Below are 17,527 nucleotides of genomic sequence, written 5' to 3' on the forward strand. Positions count from 1 at the left end.
CCCCCCGCCTCAGTTCCATACCCTCCTGTCTTCATCTTGCAGAACAGTTGTCTTCCGTTTTAATCCAAATCCAATTACTGCTTTCTTCTGCTGCATTTGACAAGGACTTGATTGCTTGTTGGAGGGAGTGACCCCTCACCCCCATCTTCTTCAATAGACTGGTTGTAGATGTAGCAACGAATCCCCTGCATCCCACTTCTACAGGGAAAATCTTGGTCTTCCAGCCATTCTGGGCAGCTTCAGTTGCCAGTTCAGAGCACTTGGTCTTTTTCCTCTCATAAGGTTCTTCGACACCATCTTCCCATGGTACTGTCAATTCCACAACATATGCCAGCTTGGCTGTTGTGGACCACAGCACCATGTCTGGCTGGAGCGTTGTAGCCGCAATGTCTGGGGGAAACACAAGCTTTTTTTCCAAGTCCACGTCCATTTTCCAAACCCCAGCAACCTGCAGAATGCTTACATCTTTTGATGTTATATGGTGCTCTGGAGGTTGGCCTGCTGGTACAAATCGTGTCATGTGGACATTTCCTGCCGATGTTTGGGGGAGAGCATTTGTGGTGATTCCGCTCCGTTCCAAGATTGAAGCCAGCTGTCTGAGAACTTGGTTATGCGGCCAAGACATACAATTACTTTGATAATAAATTTACTTTGAACTTTAAGCACCGTTAGTTGTTGGGGAAATGGAATAGGAAAAATTAGCAGTTATGTAGAGCATTGATGACCACATCTGACGTATTGTGCATAGTATTCTTCCCTTTATAAGCATGGACATATTGTAAATGCATTGGAAGCATTTCAGAGAGATTTTCTGGACGATAACTTGGAATGAACAGATTGCCTTATGAGGAAAGGTTTGTTAGACTAGACTACCCGCTGGAGTTTAGAATGGTGAGAGGAGATATTATTGAAACACTAAGGAGTCTTGACAGAGTGGATGTGTAGAGGATTCCTCCTCTTAGAAGAGAAACAAGAGAATACTGCTTAAGACAGATGAGGTGATTCAAAAGGGCTACAAAAACAGAATCTGCAAATATTTTTAGAATAGACCAGACAAATATTTGGTAAGGGAATGAAAGGTTACACAGTAGACAGCAATATGGAGTTGAAGTTACAATTGGATCATTAAATAGCAGGGAGGATTTGAAGGGCAGAGTAGCCCATTCTTGCTCCTAATTCAGATGTAGTTTCAGTGTAAGCTGAATGACATGATATTTGTTTATATATTAAATGAGAAACAAATGCCAGTGTAGAAAGAAGGCTTCTTGTACCTATTCCACTATACAATAAGATCATGGCTAACTTCTTGCTAATTTCCTGCAACAATTCTCCATGCCTCAATTTCTTTAATAATGAATAATCTGTTGATCCATGTGTTTAGTATACTGAGCAACTGAGCCTCCATGGTCCTCTGGGGTAGAAAATTATTCACTGCCCTGGTTGAAGAAAGTCTGGCTCATCTATGTCCTGAATGGCCAACCCCTTATCCTGGGACAGTGACCCTTGAAATCCAGACCTTAGATAGTATAAACATCATCCGTGCATCTAACTTCTCAAGCATGGGCCAATTCTCATATGGAACAAACCTGTCAACCCAGAATTGCTACATTCCCTATATCAGGCCAACTATGTGTCTTCTTAACTTCTTCATGTGCCTGCACGTGAACTTTTAGTGATTCTTGTGCAAGGGCTCCCAACTCCCTCTGAATGCCAACAACTTACAACAGCTAAAGTACAGTCCTACCAAAACAAATACTCTTACTTTTCCGTATTTCTTCCATCTGTTACTTGGTCAGCATGATTATCTTTCTGAAGTCTCTCCCCAACAAAATTTCAACTAACAGCAAACATGGATTTTATTACACCCAATCACCTTATTGATATAGACTGTGAATAACTGCGATCCCAGAATTAATCCCTCAGCACCCCCTTACCTATTTCCTTCCAATATGAAAATGTTCCATTTAGTTCAATGTTTTCTGTCCATTAATTATCCCTCATTTACATATCTCCTACAATCGCAGGATCTATTATTTTGTTTAAGAGCTTCATATGGTATCTTATTAAAGTTTCTTTGAAAGTCCAAACACATCATATCATCCATTGCTCCCGATCAATTCTGCTAACTACAGACTCAAAAAGCTACACGACAGATTTGTCAACAGCATTCTCCCTTTCTGACCACCATGTTGACTTTGTCAAATCCTTTTATTATTTTCTAAATGCCTTGTTTCCACTTTCTTAATAACAGATTGCTACATTTTCCATCTGACGGAAGACAAGCTACCTGACCCATTTTCCTGCTTTCCCTTTCCTTAAATAGTGAGATCACATTTGCTATGTTCTAGTCCATGGAAATGAGTCCAGAATCTATGGAATTTTGGAAAATGATAGCCAATGCATGCACCATCTCCTGTAAAATCCTAGAATGAAGAGATACTGAGGATTTATCAACCCTTCATCACATTTCAATCTTATTAATCTCCCTGGTTAATTAATGTCAAATTTCTTCAGTTCCTCACTCCCACTACTACTTTGGGACAGCTTTGTATCTTCTTTGTTGAAGACAGACACAAACTATTTATTATTGCCCAACATAATTTCTCCTGTCTCAGTAAGGAACCCTAAATAACTTGAACTATTTTTTTTCCACATAGTTACAAAAACTGCTGTTTTGAATCTTTCTTACTAGAAATGTCCCATATTCTACTTTCAATGCTTTGGTCCACATTACTGGCAATTTTTAGCAAAATTACTATCTTTTTCTTTAAGCTAATACTACCTTATCTTCTCTTCTGATGTTTATTTTTGCTTTAAAAAGGGATATATATATATATCTCCTTCAAACTATGCATTCATTCTTCAATTTTAACTGTTACTTATAAACTATTATAACTTTTAATGTAATTTCCCAGTCTGTCACTACCAACTCAAGCCTTTAAAGATTATATAATTCAGATCTAACATCTTGGCTTAATCTACATAAAAACTAAAGTGTTAAATTCCATTATGTATGAATGTTCAGTTTTTCTTTAGGACCCACAATGCAAATGTCATCAATTAACCCTCTCATTGCTCAATTTTAAATCTAAAATAGCCCTTTTAGCATTGTACACATCCATTTCAAATGACAAAACGTTAGAAATATTAAAAATTAATATAATTTAAACAGATAAATCTATTGAAAATACAAAAAAAACTGAATTAAAATATAAATATACTTTAAATCACCAACCTATTTTCCCTTTAATCAACTCAATTTAGATGAAGTGGTCCATATTAAGAGTCTAAATACAACATTTATCCAGCCCGCCATCTCAGAAATGCTTCTGATCACATCATCAACCCGCTTGCAGGTGTGGTGAACCACACTTAGGCACACACCTTGTAGTTCTCTACAGATCCCCAGCTAATTGGCAGCATGTTCCAGCCCAGTGGGAGAAAGGAAGTGAATTCAGGACAATGCGGATCTATGAACTTCTGCAGTCTACTGTTTTGGGAGATAATAAGAGCTTTAAAAAATGATTATAGTATTTGGTTTAATCGTCCTTCCAGCTGCAGATTATGCAATGTCACTAAAGTTCTTTCAAATGAAGAAGAAATTTGTGTATAATTCCTCATTATTTAATAAGTTCGCCTACTATAATAAAGCAAATGTACTCCACTGACAAGGATCAGCCACTGGGAAATTGGTTTATTATTGTCACATGCACTGAGATGCACTGGGAAACTTTGCCATCCACACAGATCATTTCATCACATCATTGTATGGAGGATATAATAGGGAAAGGAAAAAATTGGTGATGTTATAGAGAAAGTGCAGTGCAGGCAGATAATAAGGTGCAAGGCCAAGGGAAGTAGACCGTGATACTGGCTGCTATCCACACATTTTAGCACTTGATAGCGTTGCTCACTTACTATCTAATTTTTTTTTAAAAAGCACATATATTGCTAAAGGGGAGGTTTAAGCCACCTAACAAAGAGACGAAGGATCCAATGTGCTCACTCTTTATGTCTATACTTTTCACATTGTTTAAAATAAGATACACAGGACTATTGAGGAACAGGAAGAACAGGAATATTTCAATGAGGGAAATACCCTCCTATGTTGCTTCATTCTACAATCTTCCATTGGGTAGAACATGCAGAAGTCTGACTGCACGTACTACCAGACCAGGACAGCTTTATCCCACTAACCTCTCACTTGCTAAAAGATAAACTTGAGATCTCTCAGTCTAACTTGTCATGGGCCTTGCACTTTTTAACCTTCACTGTAATTCATAACAGTACATTCTGCATTGTTTTCTTTTTATTACCTTGGGGTAATGATCTGTCCGCGTGGCATGGGAAACAAAAGCTTTTTGCGGTATGTCAGTACATGTGACAATGATCAGCTGATGTCCCAAATTAACCCGTATTCTGCAAGAGTTCAAATATCATGAAAAATAGCATTATCTGCAGAAACAGCCAAAACCCCGCAGCACACCAAGTGAGTTGACTAGGGGCACAAAAAGCTGGAATTCACCCTTCCACTAGGAGGGGGTATACTTCAGGCAGTTTTAGACAGTGAATAACATCAAAATAGTGCCTCTTCCTCCTTAAAACCCTCCCCCACCTCCTCTAAGAATAACTGAGGAATACATACGACAGGAAGTTGCTCCATGCTGTAGGGTGCTTAGCCGGGTACTTCCTGTGCATCAAACTAAGTGAGTTTCTGCGTACGCCATGCCTCCAGCGTGGTGGAAGATAAGTGCAGGAGGCCCTCCTGACATTCAGTGAGGGCCGTCTGCTCCCCATTCGGGAACCATGTGGTGCGGTAGGCTTGGAGGCTGCTGCTTGTACCCGGGAAGCACTTGACTGCCGGCGCTGACTCAAAGTCCTGTAGCCTCCACATAACCCAGGAGCGTCTGACTCTGCGGAAAGGGCTTGAGAAGAGTTCCGTCTCAAACAGCGAGGAGCCCTGATCAAACGTTTGGTGTAGGCTGGCCTGTAGTGCAAAGCTGAGGGTTGGAATGTCTCTGAAACCTTAGAAAGGGTGCAACTGCCCATCTTCCTGTCCAATTGCTCTAGCTCACTCCAGCTACTACCCGTGGATGAAGACTGAAAGGCACCTGACTCTCCCGAAGAGCACTTGTTGTCCTTGTGGTCAAGGCTGATGGCCATCCCCGAAGCATGTGCCTCATTGTCTCCATCAGCCACACCCTCTTCCTCCTCGGTCATCTGAATCAAGCTGGCCAGCAGCATGGAGGGCCCAAGCAGGTGGGTGTCGATAGTTCGCACCTTGCCATCACACCTTTTCTTGACTGCATACCTGGGGTTGAGGGGGAGGGTAGTGGTGCTGGATCTTCGGCGCCCTCTCCTGCCTTTGGAGGCTGAGTGAAGGCTCAGCCCGTGCATCTGCACGCTGGACCTGCGTCTCTGCATCAGCATTGCTGAGGGCATCCCAGCACTTGAACGGCGCCTCACTTTACTGCCGGGCACTGCTCCACTCAAGCGCCTACCTGTCCGCCTGCAACTGCTCGGCAACCTGAAACCAGATGCGGTGGGTTTTGACTTCTTGAAATGTCTTTTGAAGAATGTCTCCATGTCTTTATTTTTTATCTGGGGAGGCGAAAAGCTGGTGGACAGATAGCAAGTTGGATTTTCAGGTTTTTTTTAAATAATGAAAGATGTTGCTCAGTAGAATTCATTCAGGGACTGAAAGCTGTTAAAAGGTAGAGAATGTGGAGTAAGAACAGATATAGAGCTTCCTCTATAGAATACATTGGACAAGAGATCAACAATACGGACAATACACCTCATGCTGTGTAGTCCACTGCATGGCAGCAGATTATTTTAGTGAGACAAGACAGAGCAGTTATGCCTCCAAGGAAGCTCAGAAATGGAATACCCAAAAAAGCTCATAGCAGTGGAATAGTATGCAGTGGCTGACATTCACAATCAAACAAACTTTCAGTTCCTCATTTCCTACAATATTACCTCCGGGCTTTCTTTATAACCACTTGATGAATGCTGGTCAAACATAGAGCTGATAACCAATGACACATGCTTTCCCGATTGCTTCGGGCACAGTGACTTTACTGTGCATCGGTGTCTAACCATTTCAACAAATGAGATCACTTAACTTATTTAATGTATTCACTTTTGCAAATTATCAAAGTTTAAACTTTGTAATATAATAACTTCATGTTCATATGGTCAGGTTCACATTTCTTTTATTAATCCAACAGAACCCTAAAGAAGAAATGGCCTTGTACGTTGTGCGACAATAGAGCAAAGGAAGTTATGGGACCTTTTGACTGAGCTGATAAATATTGAGAGCTTAATTACCAATAGAACTAGTGAAGAGATCATCTGTGCATATATCAGTTAATTGTAAGAAATAGTCTTAGTGCCCTTTGAGTATTTAAATTCTAACAATACAGCAATGGAATGAGTTTCCAGTAAGCACTTATTTTTGGATAGCAGGTACATAAAATTCTCCCTCCCAAAAAAAAACACTAGATGCTGAGTCAACTGTATTTTGAGACCTAGAATGACAACATTTTAAGAAGAATATCAGTGGATAACTCTGTTCCTAATGTGCTGAGGTTTGTGAGTTCACAAGGCACTAAAAGAATTGTCAGCCCTGAAGCTTACAACATTAAATATAAATTGAAGCCAAAGAGCACTATTGGTAAATGTCTGCGGTATTCTACATGGCTTTTGCCCGCAGCTGGCTACCCAACAATATCCTGACTTTAGATTGCTCCAATGGAGGCTCAAGATCTGATCCACCAGAAAAATAGGTCAAGCAGTTCTCATATGTTAGCTTTCCTCTTTCATATAAGTAGTTCACCTCTGAGCACCAGCAGTAACAACCCAAAATATGGTATTTTGCATGAGAAAACCATGATGAATTACATTACTGCCTATGCTTCACTACATAAAATTAATTACTGTTTCATCAGTACACCTGCATTCACCAACCAAAAACTGGAGAATGCTAGCTCATGGCAGAAAGCACAATCTGGATATTTTATGTTAACTATATTCTTCAATTTTATTTATATTTTTGATTTCTTTACACACATGTATAGACAGAAAAGTACAAACTAATTTTGCATAACGATATGCAGCTGCAAGAAAAAGTTTGTGAACCCTTTGCAATTACCTGGTTTTCTGCATTAAATACTCATAAAATGTGGTCTGATCTTCATCTAAGTCACAATAATAGACAAACACAAACTGCCTAAACTAATAACACACAATTATAGTTCTTCTCGTCAATAATGAGTACACCATTTAAACAATCACAGCGTAGGTTCAAAAAAGTATGTGAATCTCTGGGGTAATGCCTTCTACAAAAACCTATTTGGAGTCAGGTGTTCCAATCAAGGAGATGAGATTGGAGGTGTGGGTTGTAGAGGCGCCCTGCCCTATAAAATCAGACAGCCAGTTAGGTTACTGACAGAGCCTGCTCTTCTCAGGAAAGATCTGTCTATGTGCACCATGCCTCAATCAAAACAACTTTCAGAGGACCTTAGAAGAAGAATCATAGAGATGCAAGAAGCTGGAAAAGGCCACAAAAGCATTTCCAAAGACCTGAGTGTTCATCAGTCCACAGTAAGAGCAATTGTCTACAAATGGAGGAAATTCATTAATGTTGCTACTCTCCCTAAGAGTGGGCATCCTACAAAGATCACCCCAAGAGAACAATGTGCAAAACCAAAGGAGGTGAAAACGAACCCAAGTGTAACAGCAGAAGACCTGTCGAAATTTCTCGAGCTTGCTAAAATCTCCGTTCATGTGTCCACTATAAGAAAAACACTGAATAAGAATGGTGTTCATGGAAGGACACCATGAAGGAAACCACTGGGTTTTCCATGATGTTTCTGGGATAATGTTCTGTGGACAGATGAGACGAAAGTTGAACTTTTTAGCAGGAATGCACACCACTAAGTTTGGAGGAAACATCAAACCTCATCCCAACTGTGAAGCATGGTGGAAGGAGCATCATGGTTTGGGGCTACTTTGCTGCATCAGGGCCGAGACAGCTTTCAATTGTTGAGGGAACAATATGTAACGCCCAGCTATATTGGCTTGTATATGTCTAGGGGAAATCCCACCCAGCACCTGCCTCAACACTTCCCATGGAGTCAGTTGCTGCACCACTGCCACCCGAATCAATCCCAAACATCAATCATCAGCCAGCACATCCAGTACGTTTTACCACATACACTTTATAGATATTATTAAGTCTATGACATTATTATAAATTCGATATAGAAAAGGAAGCAATGAAAAAAAAAGGCGCCAAGACTTATCAAAGTCCAAGTTCTTCGCGCACAACCGTTGGAGCTCAAGCGATTCCTGACGACCACCCGAATCCTGTCGACTCACGGCTCGGGACCACCCGAAGTGATCGACCGGAGCCTCTCCGCATGTCCGCCCTCCTCCCTGTCTCTCCTCCGACTCCCCGCCAAAACCCCCATCCACCGTCCTCCCCGTCTCTCCTCCGACTCCCCGCCAAAAACCCCGTCCACAGTCATATGAGACAGCATTATCATCCGGAAAAAAAACGATACATGAACACCCATTGGCTAATAGCACCCTGCTATCTGTATTAACCCAAGCAAATGTCTAGCTAGAGATTTTCTCAGCATTTAACATAACAAAGAAGCATTCCCCAGTATAACATAACAAAGAAGCCATTTTAAATTTAACATACAAAAAAGAAAGACCCCGTACAAATAAATTCAAAATTGTATCTAGACATTTTACAGGAGAATGTGAGGGTAGTGGTCTGTCCCTTGAAGCTTGATAGAAGTTGCATGATGCAACAAGACACAAGCATAAATCAGCAATGGAATGGTTTACAAAGGAAAAAAAATCATGTTTTGGAATGGCCAAGTCAGGTTCCAGACCTTAACCCTATTGAGATTCTGTGGCATGACCTGAAGAGGGCTGTTCATGCAAGGTATCCCAGAAATGCTGATGAACTGAAACACTTTTGTTAGGAGGAATGGTCAAAAATTCTTCCTCACCGTTGTGCAAGTCAGATCATCAGCTACAGGAAATGTTTGGTGGGGATTATTGCTGCTAGAAGAGGTTCTACCAGAAAGGATCCAGTGCTTACTTGTTATTCAAGGTTCTTACCAGTTGTTAAATACAAGGGGGTCACATACTTTTTCCAGCCTGGTCTGTGAACGATTAAACAATGTGTTCAATGAAGACATGAAAAATACAATTGGTTGTGATATTAGTTTAGGCAGATAGTCTATTTGTCTATTGTGACTTAGATGAGGATCAGATCACATTTTATTAGTAATTAATACAGAAAACCAGATAACTGCAAGGGTTCACAAACTTTTTCTTGCAAATGTATACCATTCCATAATGCACTGTTCATGCTTATTCTCTACTGTTCAAGTTTCTCTCTCACACACAAACACACACACGAGAACACAAAGGCTTTCCTAGAAGAGTAATGAGTAAAATTTATTTTGAGAATTAAGTTATGAACATTCAGAATCCTCTGTCTGAAAAGATGGTGAAAGAAAATGCAACAGCAAATTTCAAAAAGCAAGGGGATAAAGAAGCAGTATTACTAGCAGGGAAAAATTCAATTGCTCTTCAAAGAGATTAATGAAATCATACTACGGTTGTGCAGTTCACATTACTATGATATTTTTAGACCTTTTTTTCTGACAAGCACATAGAAGAACTACTTGACCTACCAATTCTTAAAATAAAATTCTAATTTAACTGAGGAACATTCTATGCTGATAAGCTGATGAAGGAAGAATACATAAATCATCCATATCACATTTTCTGATGACTTGCTTAACCAGTGGCAAAGCTGGTCCCTCAAATGTGTGTAATGTTTGAAGGAGAACAAGAGTTACCCCCGTTATTCTAGCCAAATACAGAGTACTCCCACATTACAGCAGTTCAGGTAATGCAAATTTGCCCTTACTGAACACACATATCCCTACCAAGAATTTTGAGTTGTGGGGTGAAAATTCGTTTTCATGAAATTATGTGAAAATAAAGTAACTACATAAACTCAAAATGCAAAAGAAAGAACGCACTTTGTCAATTTTTGTCAAGGGTTCACCTATTGAAAAACTGGGATATGGAAGATTTGTTAAAAATGTAACCCCCTCCATAATGCAGTACATAAATCAAGGCATGATTAAGCAATTCAATTTCTCCATGTAGGTCTCTCATTTACTATCACTATTGATTGCACACTTTAAAGTAATTTCCCCATACTAACCCAATGTTCTCTGATTTCTTTAATATCTACCTCTGGCAAGTATACTCAGAAAATAAGCCTCTAGAAGTACGATAGGGTAGAGAAAATCTTCTCAACATTTTTTCAGGGGGGTGGCCTGAACACCAACCCCACACCACCAATCGACATTACTAAAAATGGGTTATCTAATCATTATCCGATTGCAGCTTTTGAGAAGTTATATTTTTACTTGTGTTTCCTATGTCACAGCAGTGATAATACAAATTACTTTAGTGGCTGCATTAGAATATTCTAAGAATCTGAAATGCATTGGATAAATACAAATTCCATCTTTCTTTACAAGCCTTGCAAAAATTAAAACATTGTGGTGGATTGGATCCTGGGATTCATGGCAACCAGAGAAGATAAAAACAAGGAAAGCTGCTCTTTTAATTTTTTTCTTTATCATTGTAGATGAGGTAGCTACATTATACTGTGATTTCCAGGGGATATAAATGAGTATGAAAGACTGACAGTTGTGACTAGATTTAGTCTGAATCTCAAAACCTAAAACTAAAATTGACAGGACAATGGCTCATAGGAACAAAGCGGCTTTCTTTGACCCAGAGTCCAAAGAATGTTAGCACCCCCACTACAGCATTCTTGCAAGACAAATAAAAATACAGAAAAGCAAATATTTGCAGACGCGGAAAATCGGACAAATAAAAACAATGTTGAAAATGCTCAGCAGTTTAGGCAGCATCAAAGCAGAAAAATTATCTACTGTATATTAAGTAATGACCAGCAGATGGTTCGAGTTCCTCCCAAGATTGCCATCATTAAGTCAATTTAGTCCAAATGGTTTCAAAAAAAATGACAGCACAGTAAGCAGTGAAGGACAATGGGGCAGGCAACATCGTTGCTCAGGTTAGAGAAGACCTATTTCACTACCAGCACCTGTAGTTACAATACGATATTTACCCAATAGCATGGAAAGCTGCTCATGTATGATGTGTTCATCAACAGGTCAAATCAAATCAAATCAAACCACCATCTCGTCACATCCTTTCAAAAGGTTCTGGTTGATTTTGCCATCTACCTTCTGCCCTATATCCAGATTGGACCTCAACAGGGACAATTGGTTCCACACCTCATTACAACCTTGGTCTAAAAGTGGATCAAAGAACCTAATTCTAAAATGGATGTGCAAGAGCACATTTCCTTCAGTTAAAGGGGGGAACCACTAGTCACACTGGATACCGTCCCCTAAATCAGCAGACGATCACCAAGGAAGAAGTGTAGCAGGCACAGAGAAATACCCCAACTTCTACATGGGGTGAAAGGGGACAAGAAATTGAAGAGTGTAGGAAGTTTTTTAAAAAAACTGGAAGTGGATCAGACATGAGCATAGCATACCCGACCATATAACCAAGCAAACTCCACAAGCCACTTCTGTACATTGCTGTTGTACTATTTTACATGGCCTCAATAAAAAGAAATGCCTCCTTCTATATTGCTATGGAATAGGAATATGAATAAAATATGAACATATGCACATTTATTTGCAAATATTATATATTGCACTCGTGTCAGTAATAAAAATAAAAATATTACCCATCAGAACCATTATGTCTTTCACCAGTAGGCAAGATATTTAAAGTTAATATCTTTCCCAAACAGTGAATTTGCTCCTCTCTAATGTAACTTCTTAAAAAAAATACCTATAGCATTGTGAACTGATTTTTCTGATAGGAAAATAGCCTTGCAAGAGCACGTTAGCCCTCTCACTCCCTTGGATCTAACCAGACTCCACCATCACCACACTTTTTAAAAAATGTGGCTGACCTCTGAAGCTAACTGTGAAGAGTGAAAGCACCTGATTGGGCATAAATAACATTGCCTGCCAAACTAACACGAGCAATCCTCCATTGCCATCAAGTTATTCAACAACCACGAACAAGTCTGCACCCCCATCTTCACTCTCAGCAGGGCTCATTAGAAGAGGAGAATCCTCAGCTGGAGAAAACTAATCCTACTTAAATACTGTACAGGTTAAATTTTGGTCAAATGTTTGCTGGTCACACTCCACAAGAACCTGCCCATACCAGTACCTTTTGTCTGTAATTTTTACCCCCACAGGAGTTAAAAATATTCCATCAAAAGAAAAGTGCCTGCAAACCATATTAAAAAAAAACTTCATGTTGACATTTAGAGGCTTTTAAGAGACAATTAATCCTGGAGGCGAGAAAGTGCATTTTAAAATATAATACCACTGCAGCCAGTCAAACACTTTTGCAAAGGCCACTGAAAACAGCTGTCCATCTGAGAAAAGGTCAAGTTCAGTAGGTTTACTGCACAGCTCTGTAGTAAATCACGAATATATAAAGGCCTATTTAACCATGCATAAATATATAGGGCCTACATTAAAACATTTGAAAAGCAGTCACAGAGACAGCCCTGACAGACATTGTCAGTGGATGTTACCTAATTTACAACATATGACATTTTGTTTCTGAAAAGAGAAACTGTGCAACATGCACACTGTAGTGTCGAGGAGTGTCAGGCAGTAGAAATGCAACTATTCTATTAGGTTATTAAAATAAAGCCTTGTTTCCCCAGTAAAAAGATGGAAAAGATCCCATGAATAGTTTATATTCTCACAAAGTGGATAAATATTCTCTTTGGTGTCCTGGCCACTGCTCATCCCCCAACAAATATTACTAAAAATAGATTACTTGTCATTACAACAGTGCTGTCCATGGGAGATTCTTGTAAGCAAATCACATGCCATATTTATTACATTCCCACAGTGACCACACTTGAAAATTATTTTATTGCCTGTGAAGGCGCTGTGGCATCTTGAGGGATACAAAAGGCACTGTCAGTGTGACAGCTTCTTGTAACTGTAAAACCAGCACAGGATACAGAACTACCTGAACCTCATGAATCTACCTTTCACATTTGGGTGCAAAAAGACAACCGACTCACAGCAAATATTCAGCTTATGCATGCACGGAGCTCTGAGGTGTGGTTACTCAATGAGCCTATAGAAGTAACCACACATTTATTTATTGAGATACAGCACGAGTAGGGCCTTTCCGGCCCTTTGAACCACGGCCCTTGGCAACCCCAGTTTAACCCTAGACTAATCACCAGAGAATTTACAATGATTAACTAACTTACCAATCGGTGTACGTCTTTGGATTGTGGGAGGAAACCGGAGCACCTGGAGGACAGAACGTACAAACTCCTTACAGGCAGTGGCAGGAATTGATCCCATATCGCCTGTACTGTGCTAACCACTACACTACTATGCCACTCCATGCAGAGATAAAGGACACCACAAGATAACATTAAACGGGACCCAGCGCTTGCTACAGATATATTGAAAAGTTACTGGTAACAATACTTGGCGTATGGCCCTAACTCTCTGTCAGATTATGAAATTAAACACAAAGACCCGAGCTTTTTCAATGAAGAATGGATGACTGAGAAAGGGTGTGACTTACACGTTTATAATGGTCTACAAATAACATACATAATAATAAGCCATTAACTTCAAACAGAACTAAGTCATGTGTATAGAATTAAAACACTGCATATTTTATTACTAAGAAACCTCTGCCACATTGCTTATAGGTAAATGGAAAAAAAATGCAGATTTTAGCTCGACTCACTAGTAAGTGCTAGCTACTGCAACATTCAAAGTACATTATTATCGAAGTTTGTATGTGACATGGTAGTGTGGGGGTTAGCACAACACTTTTACAGCACAGGTGACCTGGACTCAATTCCAGCCATCTCCTGTAAGGTGTTTGTACGTTCTCCCCGTCACCGCATGGGTTTCCTCCGGTGGCTCCAGTTTCCTCCCGCAGTCCAAAGATATATTGTTTGGTAGATTAATTGATCATTGCAAATTGTTCCGTGATTAGGCTAGGATTAAGTTGATGGTGTGCTCAGTGGCACGGCTCAAAGAGCCCATGATGTATGTCAATAAACAGATAATTCTGAGATTCGTCTTCCCCACAGCCAGGAAACAAAGAAGAACCATGGAGCCCGTTCAAAGTGAAAAATCATCAACCCCATGCAAAATTTGAAAGAAAGAGACGTGGCTTTGCGAACCATTTGCAAAATGTTGCCCTTGGTTGCATTTTTTGGGGGCGCCATGTTCTTCCGGATACCCAGTGCTCGCTATTATATATATTGATGTTAATTATCAATACGTTTTTGCAGTACTAAAATTATTCACCATATATTGTTGCACATGCAGAGGACAGAATCCTAAATAAATCTAAAGAAGGCTTTATCAATTCATTCCACTTTCCTATTCAGAGGATCTTGCATCACTGGTTACGTGCTTGTACTTTTTCTTTTAGTTAAAGGGAACTTATGTCAACTGTAGGATGCTAACACAGCACAGTTAAAGCCACTGAACTCAATATAATCTGGAATACAGTGTGCAACCCTTCCAATCTGCACAAACTGCTACATTTAACAATAACGGATCATTCAATTCAACTCCTGGAATTTCAGACCAACTTATTAACCTTAACTTCATGTCCCTCCGTGTTCTTACCTTACAAAAAAACAATTCAGGGAATTGCTGCAGGTTTCAATCCTGTGACAAACATCAGTACACACTTTTTTTTTACCTAAATGAGCAAGCCCAAACCTTAAAATGTCCCTACGTTTTTAAATTCATTATCAGAGTAAACAGTTTCATTATATCTATCTCATTGTGTCCTCTGTTCGTAAATAGATTACATACATTGGTCAGATTATATAACTTCTTCAGGTGTGGTTAATGTCAGGGAATCAGAAGAAAACTTTGATGAAATCCCACATTATGTAGAGATCTAGACTTTCCATCAAAGGAAGAAACTGTAATGGAGGTTCATGAGGTTAATTTCTAGATGACATGCATGTTATAAAGGAGAGATTCAACAGGCTGAGCCTGAACACTCTTGAAGTAGGAGAGGTGGTTTCATTGAAATGTATGCAGCTCTCAGGGATTTGACAGAATAGGTGTACCAAAGATACTTCCAGTGTCTGGAGTGTCCAGAACTACTGACTCAAAATGAGGGATTAGCCAGTCCAGTTAAGAAATTTCATCACACAAATAATTAAACTTTAAAATTCTCTCGGATTTGCATTAGTTTGCTGTTGTCGATGCTGCTCTCCAGAGCTCGCTCGCTGGATTGCGTCCCTATGCAGCTGCACGAACGCATAATGACGGGACTGCTCCAGACTTGTTCATGCTGACAACATCCATGCACCATCAGTCCACAGGGCATGACACTCAGGGACTTGGGCCATTTTATATGTTTTGTGTGTCACTGTATGCTTACTGCAACTTGTATGTGCAAAATGCACCTTGTGCAGCGTGTGACTGGAGGAATGCTGCTTTGTCTAGCTGTATTCATGGGTATTCATGTATGGCTGAATGACAAACTTTAAATTGAATTTAACTTAAAACTTGATATACAACAGGGTACAATTAAATTCTTTGCCCGCGTGAAGCTCGCAGAGTAATTCACCAACGTAGTAATAAAAATAACAATGACCACAAAAGAACAGTACGGTGGAAAGAGCAGAGTAATCTGTCATGTAAGAAGTTATTATGGGAACGTTATGGGAAACATGGGAAATGAGGTTAACGCCCAAGAGCAGCACATTACCAGAAAAGCAGTCGTGAACGTTTTGAAAGTTGCAGCAGGTATGAGATAGCTGATTTACCACTGCTGCTTCTACCACACAACAGATTGCGGTTAATGAGTTAATCAGGGCTGCCACTTATTTGGAGCAACTCTTGAAGAACAAAAACGAATCGAGAAAATTGCCCGGATTCCCTTGGTTTATTTGGGACAATATGGTGTGTAATTGGGGTAGGTGACCACTGATGAGTGTTTTCTAACGTAACATCAGTTACGTATACATTGTGTGGCAATCAGACACTACACTGTGCTCAGTGAACAGTTTTTAAAATAGCATCAGTGCGTGCGTGTGCTCAGAAAGCAGTGATTTTTGTCACTGATAGTTGGTGAGAAGTAAGCAGTAAGACAATTCAGAACTGTTATGCTCACTGCGGTTTCGAGCATTCAGATTTGGAAATGCAGGAATGGCCAAGAGTGAAAATGAACCGATTTCAATCCCTCAACAAGTTAGGAACTACAAAGAATCTGGCAGTATTGACGATCATCTTGAATGTTACTTTTGGTCCCCAGCGGGTACTCAGCTTTCACCTATGGCTCCAAGTAACTGTTTGCACGCAACAGCGGCCACACCCTGGTACACTGCTTCATCAGGTGGGCTAAATCAGGAGAGGGTACCTGACTGGTCTCATACCCTGGTGAAATAGGGACATGCCTATCCTAGCATGCAAATTCAGCTCCGGCGAACTGGGTAGATGAAAGCAAGGAAGGGTAAGTGAAACATCCTTCCTACACAGTTAACAGAAAATAAATTACAATTAGAGAAAGAGTGAAATAAATAGAGCAACACTAAAACAAAAGGTCAGTGTGGCTGAACTTGGCAACTTTGCAACATATCTCAAACCCAGTAACTGCCAGATCTTTAGAGGGTGCTAAGTACTTTGTAGATGTCATTTAGGAATGTCACCCTTGAATGGAATCATGTTGCCAGGTCAGTTGGTAAGCTGAAACTTATCCAGACTATATTAGACATAACCATTCATCCATTTATTAACGCAGAAGTGCTTTAATACGTGTCCCAGTAATGTAGAGTACTGGTGGCTAAAATTTTTTAGATTAGATTATGAGGACATGCAGTCCTCTTTTATTGTCATTTAGTAATGCATGCATTAAGAAACGATACAATATTCCTCCGGTGTGATATCACAGAAACACAGGAAAGACCAAAATTGAAAAACTGACAAAAACCTCGTAATTATAACATATAGTTACAACAGTGCAAGCAATACCATAACTTGATGGAGAACAGGCCATGAGCACGGTAAAAAGTTCAAAGTCTCTCGAAAGTCCCACATCTCACGTAGACGGGAGAAGGAAGAAAACCCTCCCTGCCATACCCGACCACAATCCGACTCTGAGTCATCCAAAAACTTCGAGCTCCGACACCGAGTACCATCTCTGCTGAACGCTTCAATCCCAGCCCCAGCTGCCAGCAGCAGACAAAGCCAAGGATTTTGGGGCCTTCCCTCCAGAGATTCTCAATCGCACAGTAGCAGCGGCAGCGAACCGGGCATTTCAGAAGTTACTCCAGATGTTCCTCCGTGCTCTCACGGCTGTCTCCATCAAATCAGAATTGTGCACGGGCCCTATTTAACAA

At 40.1% G+C, this 17,527-nt stretch overlaps 1 protein-coding gene across 8 annotated transcripts in view; it reads right to left on the bottom strand.

Annotated features, from left to right (window-relative positions):
- Positions 1-17,527, bottom strand: part of dgkza (diacylglycerol kinase, zeta a) — a 708,940-nt gene that overhangs the window by 280,577 nt on the left and 410,836 nt on the right. For 4 of the 8 annotated variants that reach the window (XM_063062197.1, XM_063062198.1, XM_063062199.1 and 1 more), the window contains exon 2: positions 4,646-5,704. The exons of the other annotated variants lie outside the window; for them this stretch is intronic. In XM_063062197.1, the coding sequence (XP_062918267.1) occupies positions 4,646-5,586 (941 nt within the window). In that variant the 5' untranslated portion in view covers positions 5,587-5,704. The remainder of the gene's footprint in view (positions 1-4,645; positions 5,705-17,527) is intronic. 8 annotated transcript variants of the gene reach the window in all.

Source organism: Mobula hypostoma, chromosome 11 (assembly GCF_963921235.1).
Source record: "Mobula hypostoma chromosome 11, sMobHyp1.1, whole genome shotgun sequence".
NCBI lineage: Eukaryota > Metazoa > Chordata > Chondrichthyes > Myliobatiformes > Myliobatidae > Mobula > Mobula hypostoma.